This window comes from Macaca nemestrina, chromosome 4 (assembly GCF_043159975.1).
Source record: "Macaca nemestrina isolate mMacNem1 chromosome 4, mMacNem.hap1, whole genome shotgun sequence".
NCBI lineage: Eukaryota > Metazoa > Chordata > Mammalia > Primates > Cercopithecidae > Macaca > Macaca nemestrina.
This window is the reverse complement of record NC_092128.1, coordinates 173193087-173217400: the sequence shown is the minus strand read 5'-3', so window position 1 is coordinate 173217400 and position 24314 is coordinate 173193087. Positions and strand designations below refer to the sequence as shown.

At 38.6% G+C, this 24314-nt stretch overlaps 1 protein-coding gene and 1 long non-coding RNA gene across 3 annotated transcripts in view; one reads left to right on the top strand and one right to left on the bottom strand.

Moving 5' to 3' along the window:
• The window catches only part of LOC139362986 (uncharacterized), a 114323-nt gene extending 95322 nt beyond the window's left edge, over nt 1-19001 (bottom strand). For both annotated transcript variants that reach the window (XR_011622779.1, XR_011622780.1), the window contains exon 1: nt 18900-19001. This is a non-coding gene — a long non-coding RNA (uncharacterized lncRNA). The remainder of the gene's footprint in view (nt 1-18899) is intronic.
• On the top strand, nt 1672-3373 carry LOC139355364 (keratin associated protein 24-1). Its single transcript, XM_071094109.1, has one exon. It carries the CDS (start codon nt 1754-1756, stop codon nt 2510-2512), a length of 759 nt encoding a protein of 252 aa, XP_070950210.1. The 5' UTR covers nt 1672-1753; the 3' UTR covers nt 2513-3373.
• Nucleotides 19002-24314: the final 5313 nt, after the last annotated feature.

The following is a 24314-nucleotide window of genomic DNA, read 5'->3' as shown; positions in this document are numbered from 1 at the left end:
CTCAAACCTGCTTCAAGGATGCCTAAGAAAAAAAAAGACTAGAGGCAACAATGATACAATAGAGAAGTGTAGAAATAAAGCTTCATCAACCTCTGGCTTTTCTGTGTATCGCTGGAGCTCAGTAATGTAGCAGACAGTTGGCCATCAACTAACTGTCTATGTATCTTCTTTCCTATTTTGCCTGCCTCAGGACTAACATTTTCTGCACAAAATCCCAAGGCTCCCTAGAGCCAAACAATTTGCTGGAAATATGGTTTCATGATTGTGGCCTTTGTTACCTGAGAGAAACTGCAGAAGGCAGCAAAACATGTTTAATACAGAATTGCTTGTCAACTTACAGAATAAATATACTGAGAAAAGCACTGAGAAAATGGAGATTTTTTTAAAAAAGAGAGTATCTGTAGGTTTAAATGGGTGTGCATTTGAAAAATCTAACTGAAAAGTAACCAAAAACAGTGAGAGAAATCTCATAGTTTGCTACAATGAGAGTTAATTTTTAAAACTATCCCTATAGCTGATCCTACCAGAAGTCTGTTCTATTCTCTGTCTGAATTCTTCACTGTTAATAAATGCATTGCTGTTTCCAATTCAATGGCGGCTGGAAATATAAATTATAATTTTATATTTTGAAGAACAAAATTTCAATTCTTCAGTTTAAATTAAAATCTTTAAAAAAAATTATTTAGCCTTCACCCTGAGTAGTAAAAAGTGCTATTTAATATATACAGTGCTCATAAGAACTACACAGTTTATTCAGATAAAACTTTTAAACAGTTATTTCCTTTTGTTGACATAAACTAAAAATAACTGCATTTTTCAACACAGGAGTAAAATAAAGTGTAGATGCAAAAGAAAGCAAATGAAGAATAAGATAACTTATTTGGGGAAAAATGGGAAAAATGTTTACATCTGACGACAATTGGGGTTTACAGCAGGCAATGGAACACGTGATTTGTAACCTTAGTCAATTAGGAAGGTATAATCTTGCAAAACTGGGTTTATTTGATAGCACACATTGCAGACACTCTTTAAGAAGGGATTTAACAGAAGTCTTGGTTGCTTAGCAACAAATGCCTCCTGGGAACAAGTTCATTTTTAGCCTGGTGTAGGTCACCAAGTGTCCCAAGTATTGCTGTGAGTCTTACCTGTGGACTTCTCCTAATACATTACATGAGAAGCTGTTACCAGTATATGGCCCTGCACAGGTAAGAGTCTAGTACATATTTGGAGAGACTGATTCTTGAAAGGTCAATGCCTGCTTTTGAAGAACCACGCTGAGACAGACAAACTACTTGGCTTATTTCAGAGCATATGATTAAGTCCTTCAGTGTTTTCCAATAGTTAACAGAGTGGAAAAATACAGGTTCCTTGCTTTAGTTGAGTCCTTGTGAACCTTTAAATAACCATGTTGCAGAAGCCCATAGACACATGAACTCTTGTTAACCTCTGATTGACACATGAGAGTTTGCCTATTAACGTGAAAATCACTATTTGTTGAAGCTATGGTCTACAGATGATGAGTGATGGGTGATTGTCAAAGTGGTGATTATGGATACTTTGAAGAATTAAAAGAAACTTATTTTTACACGTGTGAAAACATTAGCCTCTGTGGCTAACCAACACCCTAATGAGATGTTGCTGTGTTTTCGCCCCAAGCAGAGAGAAGGAAGAGTCTGGAGAGGCTTCTGACAATCACCAGGGAAGGTATAAAACGTCTTTAGGTCACAGCCACACTGCACAGCAACCACTGAGCATGTATACAGGCTCCATGTCTACTCCAGGCTATCCTGGGGTCTGCACATCATATCGAACTCACTGTTATATCCCAGTGACTTCTTCTGTTACTCTTAGCTCCAATGATTTAAGCCCTGCCTGTGGACACTACTTACCCAGTAGCTACCAAGGAAATCTCTGGCTCCTGGATTACTGCCAAGAATCCTACGGTGAAGCACCAACCTGCGAATCTCCCAGCTGTGAGCCCAAGACCTGCAGCACCACTGGTTGTGACCCATCAAACTCCTCTGTGCCCTGCAACTCCCCATCAGCAGGCCAAGTCTTCAGTGTCTGTGAAACTACCAACATCAAACCCAGCCCCAGCTGCAGCCCATGCACTCAGACCAACGGGTATGTATGCAATTGCCACACACCCACTCAAAGTGCATCCAAAGCCTGCCAAACCCTCTACAATGGTTCCAACTGCTTTGGACAGCTTAACTGCTCATCCAAGAGTTTCCAAACTCCAAACCACTGCAGATTGAGTACTTTGGGGTATAAAAGCTACCAAAATCCTTGCTTCATACCCAGCTACGTCTCACCATTATGTTATACTTCCAACAGCTGGCAACCCCAAAACTATTTAATGAGCAATTATCACTATACGAGCTACAGGCCTACGAGCTGCCGACCACTGAGCTATTTATCTAGAAGCTTCAGGTCTCTGAGCTGTATACCCAGTACCTTTCCACCTCTGAGGTATTTATGCAGTGGTAGCAGACCTCTGAAATGCTTTTGACCAACTTACAGAATTTATAAGCAACTGGAAATTGCCCAGTGGGGAAGATTCTACTAAGTAGTAGAATGTCTAATTTTCTGCTGAATCTCTTTATTCGGCCTAAGAATCTCGTTACATTAAGTTCAAATATAGCTCCCAGGCTTATTAACCACAGCCAGTATCACCTGCTAGCTTTTCTTTTTTTCTGTTGTTCTGTTATTGCTCTTTGTACTAAAAGCTGACCCTGAAGGTAACATCGTTATTTCGGAGATTTATCACAATGGACTTACCAAAGAGACTCCATTTGAAGTACAGCCATCACCAGCTTTCTTACTTTGGCTGTCACTGTTCCTTGTCTGACAGTGTGATTATCACCTACCTTTCCTGATGAAATGGGACCTCCATGGTTTGACTGCAGATTCCAGCATGCAAGTTCGTTCGGATGGCTTTGCTTTTCATTAATATTTTTGTCAACTACCTAACTAGCACGTTGCTAATAAGCTGAGAGATAACAGTATCTTGAGCATAATAAGTTGAACTATTTCATCCTTTTCTTATTGACTGATTGTAAGAACAGGCAACTAGCAGTGGTGACTAGAGCTCAAAAAGAGAAGCCTTCAGCAAATCTTCTCTTCCAGAGAAGCCATAAAACAAGATTCACTGGTACTCAGCTTTTGTTCTCCATGCCTAAGAAAAAGCCTCAGAATTAGCTAAAGCATGAAGATTGTTTGTTGAAAGCAGAACAAATACTGTTAGAGACTCTTTACAATTACGTTTAATCTATGTTCAGGATTCTCCTATTATCCTGCCTTGCTGATTTATTGCATTATGACTCTGGAATATGTCCTCGTTCTTAGTTAATAAACAAATTTCTGACTGGAAGTAATGGCTTTCCTTATGCTTTATTTCACATTTACTAAAATTTCATCCATGTTCTGGGCAATATACATAGCGTTGTCAAAATGCTGCTTTCCTGCCATTTAGTTTAGAGTCTAAATTTAAAATACAAAGAAGGGGCCGGACGTGGTGGCTCATGCCTGTAATCCAAGCACTTCGGGAGGCCAAGGGCAGGGGTGTATCACCTAAGATCAGGAGTTCGAGACCAACCTTACCAACATGGTGAAACCCCGTCTCTACTAAACGCACACACACACAAAAAAAATTGGCCGGGCGTGGTGGTATATGCCTGTAATCCCAGCTACTTGGGAAGTTGAGGCGGTAGAATCTCTTGAACCCAGGAGGCGGAGGTTGCAATGAGTCGAGATTGTGCCACTGCACTACAGCCTGAGTTACAAGAGTGAAACTCAGTCTCAAAAAAAAAAAAAAAAAAAGTACAATATGGAATCATAAGCTTCTGACTTGTTTTGTTCTGTTTTAAACATATTATGGTTATCTCAACTAGAATGTCTACAATAATATTGATATACAGAAATTTGGAAACATTTATAAAACAAATCAATTTAATAAAGAGTACATAGAGTATTAAATATATATGTTTCTCAGCACAGTATGTGTATTCATTGGTTTTGTAGATAAGGTTTCAGCAGTTAAATTAATATTGAACCTCCTAGAAGTGATTTAACCTCTATAAGTTATTATCCAAAAAATAAAAATAAAATCATCTATCTGAGTGGTGAAAACAACATGATAAACATCCCAAGCATTTTTGTAAATAAAAAACAAATCATGTTTAAAGAAAAATAAAATGATCCCCAGAGATGGGTGTAACCGAAGTCTGGAAAGATGGGGAAGAATCTCCAATATCAAGAATCAATGTCCAAAATTAAAACTCATGAAGCATATAAATAGAGCTAATATATCACTCATTCCTTCAGTAGGAATATGTGTGTACAAAGGGCTTTAGAAGAAATATTAATGCACTGTTTCTGCTTGAACATGTCTGAGAATAATCAAGTCACTCCTTTGTGAGTTCGTTCAATTTTCAGAGAATTCTATTTGCTGAAAATTTCTTCTTCATGTTGAGAAAAATACTGTATAGTTGCCTTTAGCAATGATCTATTGACCATATAGGACCACTTCAATTCCTTTAACCTAGAATAGGTGTTCAAGTATTTGGAAATAATTACCATGTATCCCAAATGAGCATTCAGTTGTCCAAACTAAACATACATTTTTTTTTCTCTTTACAAAAGTTAATGGTAAACCTATTCTTTGAGACACTGAGTAGGACTCTTTGGAGATATCAAGATCTATAGATCCTGTTCTCAAGAGCTATTCAGAAGAGTAATATACTGAAACAAACATAATACTGTCTTGACTATTTTAAGTACAATGTAAAAACTTCAAGGGAAGAAAAGAAAGTTACTTTTTTTTTTTTTTTTTTTTTTTTGCAAGACTCTCTGGCAGGCAAGAAGATTGCTCCTAACCTGAAGAACAAGAGAACACTCAGGGGAAGAAATGGCATGGAAGTGACATCTGAATGGTAAGGTAACTAGGGTATGAGTACTCAATGGAAAAAAGGGTGTGAGGTGACAGGCAAATTTGAAAAGAGGTGTAGTTAAATTTAAGTAGAGAAAAAAAGTCTAAAATAAAAAAGAGAAAATATAAGACATTACCTTAAAGAGCTTGGATAACAAAGATTTTTTTCAAGTAAGTACAAACAAACAAACAATAATTGTAAAATAAAAGATTAGCAAATATGGCTACATCAAAATGAAAAGCTCCTGGTCATATGAGATATATCACGAAGAAATTAAAAATAAAGCAAGAGTATGTATAGGGATGGGGGGATGATAATGCCCACCGGAACACCATATACTTTCCACTCAATGTTTCTGTAAATATTAAGCCTACAAAAATAGTCTATTAATGAGAAAATCAAGCTAGCAACAAAGCATAGGGGAAAAAAGCCAGATTTAGAGATAATGTATACAATATGTACCATAAAATTACTATCCAAAATATTCAAGAACTCCTACAAATTAAAAGACTATCCTGACCAACATGGTGAAATCCCATCTCTACTAAAAATATAAAACTTAGCTGGGCGTGGCGGCGCATGCCTGTAGTCCCAGCTACTCAGGAGACTGAGGCAAGAGAATCGCTTGAACCCGGGAGGCGGAGGGTGCAGTGAGCTGAGATCGCGCCACTGCACTCCAGCCTGGTGACAGAGTGAATCTCAAAAAAAAAAAAAGAAAGAAAAAAAGAGAACAAATGAGTCAATAGAAAATAAGCAAAGTATATAAGCAATTACTAACAAAAAATGATTTAATAAAAATATTAAAAAGTGTTCAACCTCAGTAATAGGTTGAACAATACACCAGAATATTATTTTTCATCATCCATTTGGCAAACTTTTTTAAAGTTAGTCATATGGCAACTTAAAAATATATTCACATACTGCAGATGGAAATGGAATTTGACAGAGCCACTATATATGTGAATATTTAAAATACCCACACTTTATGACAAGGTAAATTCACTTCTCAAAGTCCCTTCTACCTAAACATTCTTTCAAGTTCTACAATATTCACATCAGCACCACCTGGACACTGAAATATTGAGAACAATGAAAAAGTCCATCAATTGGAGACTATAAATTATAGTCATATGAATAAATATTTTACAACAGATAAAAAGGTGGCATAGATCCATATAAATTAATATGACAAAAATTATAAAATTAACAAATTAGATCTATAAAACTACGTAGAGTGGCATATTTTATGTTTAACCACTTGCAAATAAACAAACATTTCTTTATGTAATATACATTTGTATATTATAGTATATATGTGTGTGTACATATATAGAGAGAATAAATAGCTTTACAAAAACACATCTACGTAAAAATTGTTAGCTTTGGAGAAGTTTTGGAAATGAGGATTGGAGATTTTTTTTTTTTAAATATACTTTAAGTTCTGGGGTACATGTGCAGAACATGCAGGTTTGTTACATAACCATATACATGCCATGGTGGTTTGCTGCACCCATCAACCCATCACCTACATTAGGTATTTCTCCTAATGCTATCCCTCCCCTACCCCCCAACTCCCCAACAGGCCCCAGTGTGTGGTATTCCCCTCTCTGTGTCCTTGTGTTCTCATTGTTCAACTCCCACTTATGAATGAGAACATGAGGTGTTTGATTTTCTGTTCTTGTGTTAGTTTGCTGAGAATGATGGTTTCCAGCTTCATCCATGTCTCTGCAAAAGACACAAACTCATCCTTTCTTATGGCTGCATAGTATTCCATGGTGTATATGTGCTACATTTTCTTTATCCAGTCTATCATTGCTAGACATTTGGCTTGGTTCCAAGTCTTTGCTATTGTGAATAGTGCCACAATAAACATAGGTGTGCATGTGTCTTTATAGTAGAATGATTTATAACCCTTGGGGTGTATACCCGGTAATTGGATTACTGGGTCAAATGGTATTTCTAGTTCTAGAATCTTAAAGTGATTTTTAGATTTAACAATTATGTTTTGATGAGCAATTAATTTTTAAAATTTAGAAAAATAGAAGTACTGAGAAATAAAGTTGGTCCCATTCTAGGAATTGCTAGAGTCAAAAACATTCTCCAAACTACTTTAATAAAAATGTTGAATAACAAAATGAAATAGGCATCAGTCCTGTACAGCACATAGACTCCTAGAAAGCCATAGAATGTGAGGTTTCGTATGTGTCTGTCTGATTCAATTTTAGTTAAATTTTATTTAGACAAAGAATATCCTTAGTAAACAACACACTAAGTCCATAGCTCCAGTGACAAGAAATCAGCCACGCTGTTTTACATATGTTTAAAAATACACAACTTAAACTTCTTTTCCCGTAAATTTCACTGCATAGTTGACCTAAATTTTCCGCCTCCTAAATAAAAGATAACCACCTAATTTTCATTTGTTTTGTAAGAAACAAACCCTGATTATAAACTGAAGTATCACTTTTCACAGCTGTAAAAATTTTACAAGTCCAAATATGAGCTATAAGGAGCTGTAAGCATCCAGGTGTTTCTTAGGCATACCCCCCTCACTTTTATAGACAACAGAGAAAGAAGTGCAAGAAAACGAAATAAATGGGTACCTTCTGTCCCAAATGTATGAATCAAACAAAACCCTACCCTAGAATTTATTTAATGCACAATCTACTTAACCATGAAAATCTGTTTTAATGTATATGCAAGACAGTTTATGTTTTGATGACTAACAATTTACTCTATAACATAGTTTAAAGAGTTGATAAAGCTACTATATTTGGCATGCCATGAAAAGCATTAATGTATAGCATAATTTTCATGTTTATTTCTGCCTGCTATGTTGAAACTGTATTACTGACCACTATCTTTCTGAACCCTTCTTTCATAGAATATATTTTCTGATTGGTATATTGAGTCTACATATTTTCTAAGCCAAGGAAACTTCTTTGTTCCATTTAGTTTTTTTTTTTTTTTTTTAGACAGACTCTTGCTCTGTTGCCCAGGCTGGAGTGCGGTGGCATGATCTTGGCTCACTGCAACCTCCACCTCCCAGGTTCAAGTGATTCTCCTGCTTCAGCCTCTCAAGTAGCTGGGAGTACAGGCACACACAACCAGGCCTGGCTAATTTTTATAGCTTTAGTAGAGACGGGGTTTTGCCATTTTGACCAGGCTGGTCTCAAACTACTGACCTCAAGTGATCGCCTGCCTCGGCCTCCCAAGCTGCTGGGATTACAGGCCTGAGCCACCGCACCCTGCTTCCATTGAGTTTCTTAATTTTTTTCTTTTTCTTTGAGTTCACCACAAGGTGCCTAACAAATTTCTCATCATACAGTTAGTGTGCTACATGTGATTCACTAAAGGAAAATAGTTTCCACCTACCAGGAGGCCCTTAAGGAGCAGAGGTCTCACATGACAGTTCAATTAACCATACGGCCACTCCCAGCATTATGAGACAATATTCCAAGATCATGGAACTCTATCCATAACTCCCAGTACTGTACTGTCCATGTTAAAATTTCCACTTATATCAGTGCTAGCTGGACTTATGGTTTCTAGATGACTGCAGAATTGGAATCAGAAGCAAACTGAATTGTTGATCAGATGTGCATAGGTGTTGTCTCAGAGCTGATCTAACAAAATGTTTCCTGTCTTCAACTACTCATTATGCCCATGGTGCTTGTTTTTTTTTGGTCTGTGAGTTTAATCTGATTGACAGGACTCAGCGAGTCCCCAAGCTGTGTATCTACAGTCAGGTCACTGACAAATCAGAAGAGCATTTAAAGCTCAGCTCTCACCTTTGTTTTCTGTGTCTTACAGTTTGGAATCCAGGAAACTCTAGATGATGCAGCTGTTCACTGCCTCAAACTCTAGGGTCTCACATATTTAAAGGAAAAATTATTCAAAAGTAGAAAGTAATTTTCTTATTTTTTTAAATCAAAAATATACTATTCCCAAATTTAAATTCAGATTCTGCTATTTAATGCAAAGAATTATGTTAAAGTTTCTTTATCTAAAGAATAAATATTCTCAATCCGGAATGGTTTCATTCAAAATAGAAAAAATAAAGATTTTAAGTCCAGAATTCTGTCTTTCAGGAAACAACTATGATAATGACGATTATTATTGTCACAGTTATGACTTTTTAAGGTGAATCATTTTTTACCTAGAATGAAGGCACTGGGGACGTATTACTGCAGAGGCTAGTCTTTTTCATCAATTTGCAGCTTTACTCAGTAATCTCTAATAGGTAGGAGTCGTTTCTGAGCTCTTTCCTCTCAGATTGGGGAAGACATCGGATTTCTACTTTGTACTACAATAGCTGGTTGTAATATAAATCTCGAGTAATTTTGAGAAATATTTGGTGGCTGACAGACTCAAAGAAAAATACCAGGATACCAAGTGCTTCTTTCTTCATCTATTGTGTGTGGCACCTTAATTCACATTTCATGAGCAGAGCAGAGTGACTCATTGACCTTGAGTTGCAATCCTGACTATTCTACTTAAGTTGTATGGCATAAACCACCATTTAATGCTCTGGATTTTTATAGAGTGATGGACTTTCTGAGAATTAAATAAAGGAGAGTGTAAGATGCTCTGACAGTGCCTGGGACTAGTACTCAACAAATGACAAATGACAGTATTTTTTGTTATATTATAAAAGTGAAGAGGCCCTAAAATTCACCAACTCTACAGCCTTTTTTTCTATAGAGGATGTGATTGAGAACCACAATCCAAGGTTTTAGAGCTAGTTGTTAGGAAGCTAGAGCCTGAATCTAAATTATTTTTGTTGTAGTAGTGTAGGGTACTAAAAGGGCTTTTTTTTCACTACTGTTTCCTATGAGGAATGACTTTCCCCTAAATATTCTTCTGACCTCTCTCTAACCCTTTATTCACTCAGCCTCTGGAGAGGTGAAGACACCTTTATGATTGATATATACAGGAAGAATAACTGGCCATGTGCCTTTTATCCCTGACCCTCCCCATCTTGGGAATCCTTTTTTTTTTTTCATGTGCAGATTGCCCACAGGCTGTCCAGTCCCAATACTTTTCCCATCTTAGTGAACTTCTCCTGGACCCATGCTACCCTGATATGGGTAACTCTGTCTGATTCTAGGGTTTAGTGTTGGCAAAGCCATTTGTTTTAACACATCTAATTCTACTGTCAAAAAGAAAGGTGACATATGTGTTCTCTGCCTGCAACTTTTTGCCATTTCAGAGTGTTCAGAACCCAGTTAGTAACAAAGAGTGGTTTCTCCGGACCCAAAACAGTGCTTCCTAAAATAGGTCACACTACCTATCATTTAAGGGAAGATTGTCTAGCAGTAAGTAACTAGTAAATAACTAAATTAATGAAGATTTGTATTGTGAGGGTACAACCAGTCTGCATTTATTTGAAAAGGAGTTCATGGTGTAAAGTAAATCAGATGACATCACTCCCTCCCATTAGGGCTTTCTTCTATTGTTACCACACTTAGGAAGCAAATTGAACTTGAAATGGAAGACATTTATTTCATAGAATGCAGACATACCCTTATTTTACTTATTTTTTTAGTGTAATGTTATGAGGAGAAGCAATAGATGATGAAATGAAAAGTATATAAGGAGAGTAAAAATATTTTGGGCCCAATGAAAGTATTACAATCTTCCTACATCTCAGCATTGGTACTCCAACATCAGATTGTGCCATCTACACTCCATTTGATGCCTTAAGTTAGGAAACTAAAGGAAAGATGCCAGGAACAATTTGTGCCCAGCATATGTAATCTTTATTTTTTATTTTTTTAGAGCAGGATCTTGCTCTGTCTCCCAGGCTGGAGTGCAGTGTCACAATCATAGCTCACTGTAGCTTCAAACTCTTCGGGTTCAACAATCCTGCAGCCTCAGCCCCCTGGGTAGCTGTGACCACAGGTGTGCACCACCACAATTGGCTAATTTTTGTTATTATTATTATGCAGAGAAGGGGTCTACTTTGAAGAGCTGATCTGCAACTTCGGCCTCAATTAATCCCACCACATTGACCCCCTAAAGTAGGTATTACAGGTGTGAGCCACTGTGCCTGGCCGTAGGTAGCCTATCCCTCTGGGAAAGAACATTTGCCTGAAGTACTGAATTACATAAATTTTCATTCCACAATACATAGAGCAAGATGGCATGTGAGAATGTCTCACATGGAGGCAATATCTACAAATTAAAATATTTAAGAACTGGTTCCAAACAGAACTAAAATTTGGGGGAGGAACCTTATAAAATTTAGAATTTGTACTCCTGATCTTGCCTGAATTTGAGGGAAATAGTCTAGAATAGGAATAAACAAGTAAGTAAATTTTCAAAGAAAAAGGTATGACTTTAGTCAAGAGTGCTCTTAATTTCCGGCTTGGAACACACAGCATGGACCACCACCATCAACAAGAAAAGAGAAGGAGATGGGGTGGAGATAAAGAGGAATGGGAAAAGGAAGAGAAGGGAAAGCCTGTAAAAGGAAAGGAAGGGGCAGGGAAGAGGTTTGTTAAGCATTTTCCAGCAACTCCCCTTCCTGGCCCCATATGAGAATCATGGACTTGAAAACACATAACCTTGGCATCCCAGTAAACTAGAAAGACCCTCAAACTGGAGATGAATTAATCTCATACTGCCCCAGGCCTCCTCACCATGGCAGGTCACATCTGACTCTGAATTCCATCTCTTATAAACTCATTAATGTGGATGATGACTAAAGTTTGAATTTCTACTAAAGCTAATGGGTTCTTTGAAGATTTTCTTGGAACCAGATAAAGGCAATAACTATGCTAACTTGATGAATAATTGTGAATAGGTATGTGAGCTTATATATGTGTGTGAATACACATATATGTCTTTTCATCATGATTCTTAAACTTGTTGTGTATATATCCAGAAGTCATAGTTCTACTATTTTTGAAAATACGTATTTACCGCTCTTTTTCTGTTTTAATTATCTGTTTAAGACATGGGCATAATTATCATAATAAAGAATATTATCTCCGTAACTTAGAAAACTGTTGATAAAGAAGAGAGAACTTAGCCAGCATATATTTTCCTTTTTTTCTTGTCTCTCTTGAAAGATAGGTAATAGAGATTGTACGCATAACAGTGCAATCCAGCCTGAGGCATAGAACATCTACAGTTCTCTTTGCTTTTAGATTTAAAAAACCATAGTAGTGTTATAAAATATTAATAGAAACATAATATAAAAACACAAGTATTCCAGGGACCTGGTATGACAGCTCTATCTGATCAAAATAGTTGCAGTGGTTTTCAGGGAACATTTCTCTGCTCATTCCAGAGAATGCATGAACTCATTAGTCTAGAAAGTATCTAACCAACCTGAATGTGAAGGCACAGTGAAGGTGTTCTCAACCACAGCTATTCCATGGCAGAGAAACTATTATACACAGCTCTTGGAAGAGCTGGTCATGTTGGCTTTAGCCTGTAATCTCAGCTACTAGGGAGGCTGAGATGGGAGGATGGCTTCAGGCCAGGAGTTGAAGACCAGCCTGGGCAAAGTAGTAAGACTTCACCTCTAAAAAAAAAAGAAAAGAAAAGAATATAAAAATTAGCTGGGCATGAATATGTCTACAGTCCCAGCTATTGGGAAAGCTGAGATGGGAGCATCACTTGAGTCCAGGAGTTCGAGGCTGCAGTGAGCTACAATTGCACCCCTCTGCACTCCAGCCTGGGCAACAGAGCAAGACCCTGTCTCTAAAAATAAAAACTTTTAAAATATTCTGGGAGACATATTTCTAGGAAGCACACACAGAAACAATAATTTTCAGTGATGATGGTTTAACCAAACACAAAACCAGCCCCAAATCCTTCTCTAATCTAAATTAGAGCACAATGTTATTCTTCTGATTCCAGTGTAGGCTCACGTTCTATGCTGATCAAGAGCATAAGGAGACCTCAACTCCAGAGTCCCAAGCCCTGAAGTTCTGTTGTTTTCAGTGATTGCAAAACATCATTCCATGCTGTCAACATCTGTTGACCCAGTTACGAAACTTTACTCCATACATGAAACTTGGTGCATATTTATCTCCATGTAAATACCTTTAGAAATGACTATGCAACATATTCTAAAATAAACTGTTAAAGGCAAAGGGTTTTCATGATCACTACCAAGTAGGGTTGAGGATATCATTGAACAAGGTTGTTAGAAACATCGTGTTGATTTTAGAAGTCTGTGTCCTATCACAGGGATGCCTATATATTTTGCTATGCTGAGACAGAACATGGGACCAAGAAAGCAATTTCAGGGATCATTTAAGTCTTTAAAATATAAAACCAATGAATTTTTGCAAATGAACAGTCCTTCAACTTTTCTACATCAAATCTGAAGGCCATTTGGATAGTTGCCTGGTGGTCTGTGGGATCACACACATATTTGTGGGAAGTGGAGATGATGCCTATCACTGCAGCTGAGTCAGGCAGATGACTGGAGACAAGAGACAGGGCACAGAGTCGCACAAGGAGACTGGGCTTGGGAATAGGAGGTTATTCTCTAGTTCTGATATTGCCATATTTTGTCTCTGGACCTCAGATTCCCTACCAGAAAAAAAGAGGAGGTTGAATTTAATGAACACTTACACCTCTAAAATATGATGATTCTGTCATTCTAGATATAAACTGTTATTTTTATTGTTGTTGTTGTTTTGTTTTTACACAGAGTTTTGCTCTTGTCGTCTAGGCTGGAGTGCAATGATACAATCTTGGGTCACCGCAACCTCCGCCTCCTGGGTTCAAGTGATTCTCCTGCCTCCGCCTCCCGAGTAGCTGGGATTACAGGCGTGTGCCACCCTGCCCAGCTAATTTTGTATTTTTAGTAGAGACGGGGTTTCTCCATGTTGGTCAGGCTGGTCTCGAACTCCTGACCTCAGGTGATCCACCCGCCTCAGTCTCCCAAAGTGTTGGGATTACAGGCATGAGTCACCACACCTGGCCCCAACCTCTGTTAAATTTTTTTATGGTGTTTAACTATGCCTTCCTTCCTCATGTTCCTTTCCCAGAGTGTGTATCAGAATCCATCCAAGCCCAGGAATGTCTTTTAAAGATACAGGCGTATTTTCATTACACGTCACAAATAAGCCATTAACTCAATAGAGATGCATTTAGTTTTGTTACACCTTAATTACTGAATTGCCAAGAGCTACCAATGGAAGCTTTATACCTAACTTACATGTTTCCTTAAGACACTGTGTTTGGGCTAGTGCTAATTTACGTTTCAAAAGAAGAAAAAACAGAAGCTCCATAGGAGACCGGAATTTCCTCCATGAGTTAATTTTCGGAAGAGACGCTGCAAAGTGCAGTCATTTTAACTCAGAGACTCCACCCTTCTTGTAAAACACATGTACCTAAGTGTACTAGTAAAATCTGCCTGGGCCTCGGGCCAGATCATTAAAGCTTTCAGTAGACACTGGGCCCATGTCTGATGGAACTGATTTCACAACTAAAGACACTAAATATCATAATCAGGTAATAATAAGGTTCACCTTAACCTTGACCATTTAAACTCTACAATTATTAACCTTTTAAAAGAGTAACATAGTAAAAAGCCTGACACATTTTTGCAAACAACATGTTAACTCCAGTTTGGTTGGGCTGGAATCTGACTACTTTCAACAGCTGGTGAGAAAGCTTATCAAGTCATATACCCCTTCCTGATATGAAGATCCAGCGACAACATGTGTTTATTTCTACAGCCGTAAAATAAAAGGCAAATGCAAACAAAGAAAGGAGAGGCACGCTGATAGGTGAGATCATCATATTTAGAAACTCAAGGAGTGCTGAAGATCAAAAGTAGATTATAGCCGGGCACCAGAATATAACCTGATCAGGGAGAGACGGCGGGCAGAGGAAGACTCCATGAATGGATTATCATTAGAAACTACAGTCTTTTACGGGCTAAGAAAAAGCAATGAGGAGAATGTTTACTTAGTTTTTCAAACTGCTGAGTGAGTTTTATTATAGTTGCTAAATCAGTCTGAAGAATGGAATTTCAACATAAGGCAAGAACACGTAGTTCTGTTTCCTTTGCCCCGTACCCCCAAACACCCGTTTTCTTTGTCTCTTTCTCTCTCATTATTCCTGTCTGGAGGCAACTTTAGTTGTAAAATAATGTATCTGAGAAACAATTTTAAAGAATGCATACATAATTTAAGCTTATTTCTCAGAAACCAGTTCATATTGCTGGCTTTTGACCCTTGCCCTAATTGCAAAGATACTATGCAATAAGTATGATGGTCAAGGGTTTTTGTTTGGGAACTTTCTTCTTTAACATTTTACTTCTAGAAGTGCTGCTGAGCACCAGTCTGTTCACATGACTACTGATTTGATGAGTGGATGATGCTGATGTGTTCTAGAACTGACTTGGATATTGAATGTTATGTATTAGCTGTGGACCCAGAATGGTTGGAGAAAGACCATTTGGGATTTTAACTTTTCCTAAATGTATATAGTATGCCTAGCATTGGGCAACTGCTCAGAGTCCATGCAGGAAAACAGAAACCAGGGCAATTTAATATAGAGAATTGGTTAGACAAGTATTAGAAATGCCAAGATGATGGGGATAGTGATTGCAGGAAGCAGCCTCACCCGTGGGATCCAGGACAAAGGCAAGAAGTCAGGGTTGCTAGAATCCAGTAAGCTCTAGATGAGTGAGACTCTGACCTCTGAAGAGAGACGCAATTCAGATAGCGGAACAGGGGGATGCTGTGGAACTGTGAGCCAGACCTCTATGAAGGAGGCACTGCTGTTGGGGTGTGCTGATTTCTCTGGTGGGCATTCAATGGGACTAGTTCTTCAAATCAGAAGGTGGCAGGGGGAGACTGGAACCTACTGCCATTGCCAGGGTGACCTTAACAGATACAGAAAGGCAAAGAAGGAACAGTTCCTTTTTCCTCCTGCCTGACGGTTACTCTCTAGTGCCTCCTGTTGACAGAACATAACAAGTAAAGTTTAAAACAGACCATAGCTTCGTAACCATCACAGACCAACTTTGCTCTTCTGAGCTAACTCTAAGAGTTTATGCTATATATTTGCCATTTTAGACTACATCTATAAAAATCATAAGTGCATTTAATATGTAGTTGACCAGAAGACTGTTTTTTTTTTCTTAAAGAAGAAAATATTTTAGGTTTTTGCTATAATTATGCCTCAAAGGTCCATGTTATGAGTCACCATCCTATACCTACGCGAGCAAAGAAACTCTTGGGTGAGTTTTAGAATAGGTACACATGGTAATGAATCTCTTTCTAGTGAATTATAATATCATTTCAGTATAAAAGATGCCTATTTCAAAAGCAAGACTGGCCCATTATTAAAAGTAAACTAGGTCGGGCACAGTAGTTCATGCCTGTAATCCCAGCATTTTGGGAGGCTGAGGCGGGTGGATCACCTAAGGTCAGAAGTTTGACACCAGCCTGGCCAATATGATGAAACGCCGACTCTACTAAAAATACAAAAAATTAGCCGGGTGTGGTGGCGTGCGCCTGTAATCTCAGCTACTCGGGAGGCTGACACAGGAGAATCGCTTGAACCCAGGAGGCAAAGGTTGCAGTGAGCCAAGATCACACCACTGCACTCCAGCTCGGGCAACAAGAACAAAACTCCACCTCAAAAAACAAAACAAAACGAACAAACAAAAAAAGCAAACCAATACACAAATAAAATATAAATAGCAAATCAGAATTACATGACCTAAAATTAGATAGTACAGCCTTCATATCTTCCAAACCACTCTTGCGTGTTTCCATAGGGCCTTAGACTTTTGCTGCTTAACAATTGATCTGAATTTTTGTGTTAAGTTTGATGGCGATCCCAAAAGTAACACTCCTTTCCCTCAGCAATTTTTGAACCAAATGAAAAATAGAACAAAATAGTCAGCAAATAAGAGTAAACTGCTGTTTTTACTACTGAAATTACTTCTCACAGAGATAGGTGCCTCTATCTAAAGGTAAGAGTTGTTCTGATATTAATTCCAGAATTAAATAGATTGATCTGTTGCTATGGCCTGGATATTTATGTTCTCTCCAAAATTCATATGTTGAAATCCTAACCCCTAACTTGATGGTATTAGGAGATGGAGCATTTAGGAGATGATAATTAGGTCATGAGGGAGAAGCCATCTATGAATGGGATTAATGCTCTTATAAAACAATCAGAGAGAACTGCCTTGCCTCTTCCACCATGTGAAGATAAGGAGAAGTTGGCAGTCTTCAACCAGGAAGCTGGCCCTCATCAGATACTGGGTCTGCCAGTGCCTTGAGATTGTTTTCCAGACTCCAGAACTATAAGAAATACACTTCTGTTATTGATAACCCACTCAATTTATGGTACTTCTGTTATAGCAACCCAAATGGGCTAAGACATTCACCTAGAGACAGACAGTGCTAGACCACTGGAGGCCTCATCATTCTTAGGAGAGAAGTAGAGCAGAATAGAAGCTACCTGATAGGAAGGAAAGGAGGTGCTGATTAAGCAATGCCTGATTCCACATCCAAGCCCACTGATCAGACCAGAAAACCTCCCTCTACCTTCCTAATGGACAGAGGGAGGTCAGAAACTTTTTCCTAGTGGTGCTCCCACCACATGGATGTGAACACCTAGAGCTGAGACTTGGAGGTGGGGGAGTCATTCTCCACATTCTCTATCTCCACTGGTAATAAATGCCAGGGAAATAGTCAAGATATCTGTCTTGCCATCAAATCGTCAATGCTTAGATTATTGTCTGTCAATTAATAATCCCTTAATAGTCATTTGTTGAACAGGTTGAGTAGATCGATTCTTACTTTTATGAAAATGTATGTTTAGAAAACTTAAATTCAAATTCTGGTTTCGATACTAACTAGCAGTGTTACTTTGGGCAAGTAATTTAACATCTCTAGACCTCAATCACTTGTCTGTCATATGGCGTGATAGGCCTTTATCTAAAATTAATACTGGGATGCATTCCAATTTCACAGTTCTGTTACTCGTCTTCACATTATGGTTTGGATAATCCATGGCTGGTTTTGTAATCACAAAGTCTGTATCATAACCAAATGCTAAAATAAATATGTTTGGTAGGTAGCCAGAAACGTACGGGCTGATTCCACATATAGGGTTTTCCTTCATTTTGTATTCTCTTGGTATTTTATTTTTCATGAGAATAGTACCAGAGGTTAGAAAAGAGGACTTATTATCCTGCATCCTGCCTTCTGGGTGCCTTCTTTGACCTCTAGCATGAGCATTAAGTCCAGTGTAGTATATTGGTACATCCATCAAATAATCAACATGAAATACTGTAAGTGAGTGTAATTGCTAAAGAAGTGGTTATAGGAGGCAGTGATGAGCTATTTCTGATGAGCAGAAATAGCATTTTAAAAGATAGAGAGAAAACGTCTGAGCTTTCCCCAAACCTTGTATTTCTGTGTGGAAACTTAAGGAAGCCATATTAACCCTCAGATACTCAGGTTTTACCATCATATAGTAGGAGGCTAGAGTACCTCTCTGTATTCTTTCACTTCCAACTTTCAACAATTCAGACTAATGCACTGAAGAATTCAGTGTATTTTTATGGGTAAAATTTGCCCCCAGGTGTGGCAGACTGCCACGGTTACTACTTGAGACTGTCACTACGGCAGTTACTGCTGTTACTGCTTGAGACCGTCATTACGAGACTGAATGAAGGGGGACTAACCTAGAAATGAAAACTTAAGACAAAATAAACTGTTTTAAAGGCAGGGGCCAGGAGAAGAAGAAAAGGGCTCCCTGCTCCTAGTGAGCAAAGGCAGCCGTCCTGAGCTTCTACAGCCCTTCCTATTTATTGGGTAGAAAGAGCAGGGAGGGGCCTGGTGCGGTGGCTCACGCCTGTAATCCCAGCACTTCGGGAGGCCGAGGTGGGCGGATCACGAAGTCAGGAGATCGAGACCATCCTGCCTAACACGGTGAAACCCCATCTCTACTAAAAATGCAAAAAATTACCCGGGCGTGGTGGCGGGCGCCTGTAGTCCCAGCTACTCAGGAGGCTGAGGCAGGAGAATGGCGTGAACCCGGGAGGCGGAGCTTGCAGTGAGCAGAGATGGCGCCCCTGCACTCCAGCCTGGGCGACAGAGCGAGACTCCGTCTCAAAAAAAAAAAAAAAAAAAAAAGGCAGAGAGGAGGCAGTAACAATTGGTCAGCTGCTTAATTGATCACAGACTCACATTATTACTAACAGACTTCAGATGTGCCTAATCACAAGAAACACTTGTGCCTGGGTCGTGACTGCCCCCAGCGTTCCTTCTGGGCGGCAGACACTGTCAGTTTGCCAACATCCTGCTTTCATGAGAAACAGTTTGCTGTTTACTCATAGAGCCTCCAGTGGTATACCGAGTCGATCATGACCCTCATTCCTTCAGCCTTCGACACCCAGGAATACACATTTTAAAACCTGAGATTTTGGTTTTCCTCATCTAGTAGGTAGACAAAAATAAAAGACTGAAAGCACCACTATTGTTAAATATTTCTGAGAGTTAAATTTATTTTTTTTAATTTTAATTTTTAATTTTTGTAGCTACATAGTAGGTGTATATATTTATGGGATACATGAAATGTTTTGATACGGTCATGTAATTAATAATAACCACATCATGGAGAATAGGATATCCATCCCCTTACACACAATCTTATTATACTCTTTTAGTTATTTTTAAATATACGATTAAATTATTATTGACTATTGTCACCTGTTTTGCTATCAAATAGTAGGTCTTATTCATGCTTCCTAACTACAACTATTACTAACAATAATGGGAGTTAAATTTATAGAGTCAATTTAGAGGTTAATTTGACATCCGTTGCTAAAATTGAGAATATGTAAACCTTGTGGGTCAGCTCTCCCACATCTAGGAGCAGTATAAAGTAGTAAAGCATAAAGTCTCAGGCAGAAGCTCCTGAGTTTGAACTGTAGGCCTACAAGCATGTGGCCTGGGATGCTACTTTTAGCGTCTCCATGTCAGTTTCCACGTCTATAAAACAGAGATTGCAATAAAACGCCATCAAGTGATGGTAAGGGCTAAATAAGATAATACATATGTTTTAAAGAGCTTAGAAATATACCAGGAATAATGTAGCTACTTAGTGAATGGTAGCTATTACCCTAACTGCTGTTATTACGGGTTGAGTATCCCTCATTCAAAGTGCTTGGGACCAAAGGCATTCTGGATTTCAGATTTGTTCGGATCGTGGAATATTTACGTTATAACAGTTCAGCATCCCAAATTTGAAAGTCCCAAATCCAAAATGTTCCAAGGAGCATTTCCTTCTAATGTTATGTCAGTGCTGAAAAAGTTTTGGGATAGGTGTAGCAAACCACCATGGCACACGTTTACCTATGTAACGAACCTGCATATTCTGCACATGTATCCCAGGACCTAAAATAAAATAAAAATTTTTTAAAAAGTTTTGGATTTTGAAACATTTTGAATTTTGGATTTTCAGATTAGGGATACTCAATCTGTATTATTATTATTATAGATAACGGTGTGAACCTATTCACAGAATGCGTGTTTAAGGATTTTCATTTAACAAAACTTTTACTGAAAATACAAAAAATAATCAGCTAAATTACTACCAGTAATGGAATGTAAGGTAGGAAGGTAACAGAAGATGAATAGTTAATACGTGATACTAACGATCTCAAACCCAGCCATGGGGACATAACTGGAAACAGAAAGAAATGGAGATGCCACTGAGAAATTTATGGAGGAGTTTTAGGAACACTTGGAGAATAAGAAGGTGATTCTCAGCATGTGTAGAAAAATGACAACTTGGAGCAAAAGGTTTGGTGCCAAAAATAGGGAGAGAGAAAGGTCAGGGACGTTGATTTATTTTTGCATTGCTTTTATTGCTAAATGTTCTGAAAGGATCATTTCCTGCCCCATGACAAAAAAATGCTCCATCAGCACCAGCCCAGGGTCTCCATGGAAATCACAATGGAAGGTGGATCAATCAAATTCAACAAGAGAAGGACTTGTCATTGCAAGTCTCAGTTGATTGTGGGAAGAGGTCACATTTTGTGGAGGGCTTTAGAGACAGAGTCTTTAAAAAAATTCTTGTTACATTTTCAAATTATGAATTGAAATTCTACCACCATCATTATAAAATATTAAACCTCATTTTAATATGAAATAGTAAAATGCTGCCCAGCTCAACATTGGCGATGTTCTCTCTGTGGGCACCATGCCTGAGGGTATGATCATATGCTGCTTGGAGGAGAAGCCTAGAGACCATGGCAAGCTGACCCAGGCATCAGGGAACTGTGCCAGGGTTATCTCCCACAACCCTGAGACCAAGAAGACCCGTATAAAGCTTCCCTCTGGCTCCAAGAAGGTTACCTCCTCAGCCAACAGAGCTGTGGTTGGTGTGGTGGCTGGAGGTGGCCAAATTGACAAACCCATCTTGAAGGCTGGCCGGGCACACCACAAATATAAGGCAAAGAGGCCACAAGTATGGGGTGGGGTGTGAACATGAACCCTGTGGAGCATCATTTTGGAGGTGGCAGCCACCAGCACATTGGCAAGCCCTCTACCATCCGCAGAGATGCCTCTACTGGCCAAAGTGAGTCTCATTGCTGCCCACCAGACTGGATAGTCTGGGGAACCAAGATCAGGCAGCAGAAAGAGAACTAGTGCTGAGGGGCTCCATAAAGTTTGTCCTTATGCCATCAAAAGAGAGAGAGAAAAGAAAGAAGCTGTGAATCATGTTAATCAGTGCTAAATCATGAAAAACTGTCTTGTATTTTTTTTCTGAGGAGAAACCTGCAATCTAAGATTGAATTTGTACATGTATTTACATTTCCATCCCCTTGTCTTTACTAAGTGCCTACAGTAGGCATAGCAAGCAGCATACAACGTATCTTACCATAGAGCGGATAATGTCTACATTGACATATCTGATTCAATATCTGACATCTAAAAGTATGGCCTATATCTTGACTACCGTAAACTTTCATTGTGGATATTAGATGAGATCTCTGTGATCTATTAATTTCTTTTTGTTTTTTGAGATGGAGTTTCACTGTCGCCCAGGCTGGAGTGCAGTGGTGCCATCTCAGCTGACTGCAGTCTCCACCTCCTGGGTTCAAACAATTCTCCTGCTTCAAGCTCCAGAGTAGCTGGGATTGCAGGCACCTGGCACCACACCCAGCTAATTTCTGTATTTTGGGTAGAGATGAGGGTTCACCATGTTGGCCAGGCTGGTCTTGAACTCCTGACTTCAAGTGAACCTGCCTGCCTTGGCCTCCCAAAGTGCTGGAAGTACAGGCATGAGCCACCACTCCTGGCCTGGGATCAATTAATTTCTGACAATACTTTTAATCCTCTGCCAATGTTCCAAATCCATGGGAGAGTAAAGTGAGTAAACACTTGATTTTATTTAAGCAGTTAATCAAGGCCGGGCATGGTGGCTCACACCTGTAATTCCAGCACTGTGGGAGGCAGAGGTGGGTGGATCACATGAGGTCAGGAGTTTGAGACCAGCCTGGCCAACATGGTGAAATCCCATTTCTACTAAAAATGTGAAATTAGCGGGGTGTAGTGGCACATGCCTATAATCCCAGCTACTCAGGAAGCTGAGGCAGGAGAATCGCTTGAACCCAGGAGGCAGAGGTTGCAGTGAGCCAAGATCATGCCATTGCACTCCAGCCTGGGCAACAAGAGCGAAACTCCATCTCAAAAAAAAAAAAAAAAAAAAAAGTTAATCAAAATATTTGGAGAAACATTTATCATCAAGTGTAAAAGGCCCTGGTTACCTGTTTCTACTGACAAGGACAACCCCAGCTACAAGAAACCATTTATTTATGCCGTGTGTTGATTTACTAATAGGAAACTGGTAATAAATTATTCAAAAATTTTTTTCTGGAAAATGACAGGAAAGAGATTGGTGAATCTTTCCTTGTTAAATTAGTTGCTTTTTAAAGAGAAAACAGACTCTCAATTTTTCAGTGTAGAACCTAGCAGTTAATAAGGTAGAATCATCTTCTTGAAAGTCAATAAATAATTCTATAAAACAACCATAACTTATTCATGGTGGTGTCTTAAGCATGATTAATAAAGACTAATTTGATTTGGAAGAAGTAGGTGGGCATTAGAGGGAAAGAAGGGAAAATGAGATTTTCTGTATGGGACAAATAATACTCAGATGGAACCTAAGACTGGAAAACTTTAGAAATTATTCATTGTTTTCTTGTTCATTTGTGTGTTTTCTTCTGTATTTCCAGAACTCAGAAACAAAAAAATTTGCTTTAGACAACTTCATTTTGATAACTCAAAGCCTTACTTTTATCTCTTCCTGCTCTTTTTTCCATAGCCTTTCTTTCTCAATGAACAAATATTTATTGCACACATATATTATATCAGAAGTTTGCAAGAAGTTTGCAAGGTAAACAAGACAAAGGCACATAATAAATGATAATATATTTTCATATCGTCCCTCATTAAGAACCAAAACTGGCCACTGAAGATAATAAGGAAACACTATCATGATTCTCATGTTGGCTCAGTCATTATTTTTATAGACATAAAAATAATACATGTAAGGGTTGAATTTCTGTAATATGAAGGCCTCTAAAATGCAAATCTTCCCTCAAATATATTATCGGAGAGACATAGAGTCTTTTTTAAAAAACAACACAGAAAACTTTTCTTTGAGTTTGTTAATTCATTCAGCATATATCGGTTGATGATCTATTTTTCACACGAGTCTTCAGGGACTACAAGTGTTATTTTGCTGCTGTTTGCTTTCTTTTTTTAGAAAAGCTTTATAAGTTCAGTAGTGTGCACAGGTTCGTTATATAGGTAAACTCATGTCATGGGAGTTTGTTGTACAGATTATTTCATCTCCCAGTTACTAAGCCTAGTACCCAACAGTTATTTTTTCTGCTTCTCTCCCTCCTCCCACCCTCCACCCTCAAGTAGACCCCAGTGTTTGTTGTTCCCTTTGTGTCCATGAGTTGTCACCATTTAGCTCCCACTTATAAGCGAGAACATGTGGTATTTGATTTTAGTTTCCTGTGTTAGTTTGCTAAGGGTAAAGGCCTCCAGCTCCATCCATGATCCCCCAAAAGATATGATATCATTTTTTTATGGCTGCATAGTATTCCATGGTGTATATGTACCACATTTTCTTTATTCGATCTGTCCTTAATGGCCATTTAGGTTGATTCCATGTCTTTGCTATTGTGAATAGTGCTGCAATGAGAATGTGCACGCATGTGTCTTTATGGTAGAATGATTTATATTCCTCTGGGTATATATCCAGTAATGGGATTGCTGGGTCAAATAGCAGTTCTGTTTTAGGCTCTTGCAGAATCATCACACTGTTTTGTTTGCTTTCTAAGAGCAATCTAAGCTGATGGTT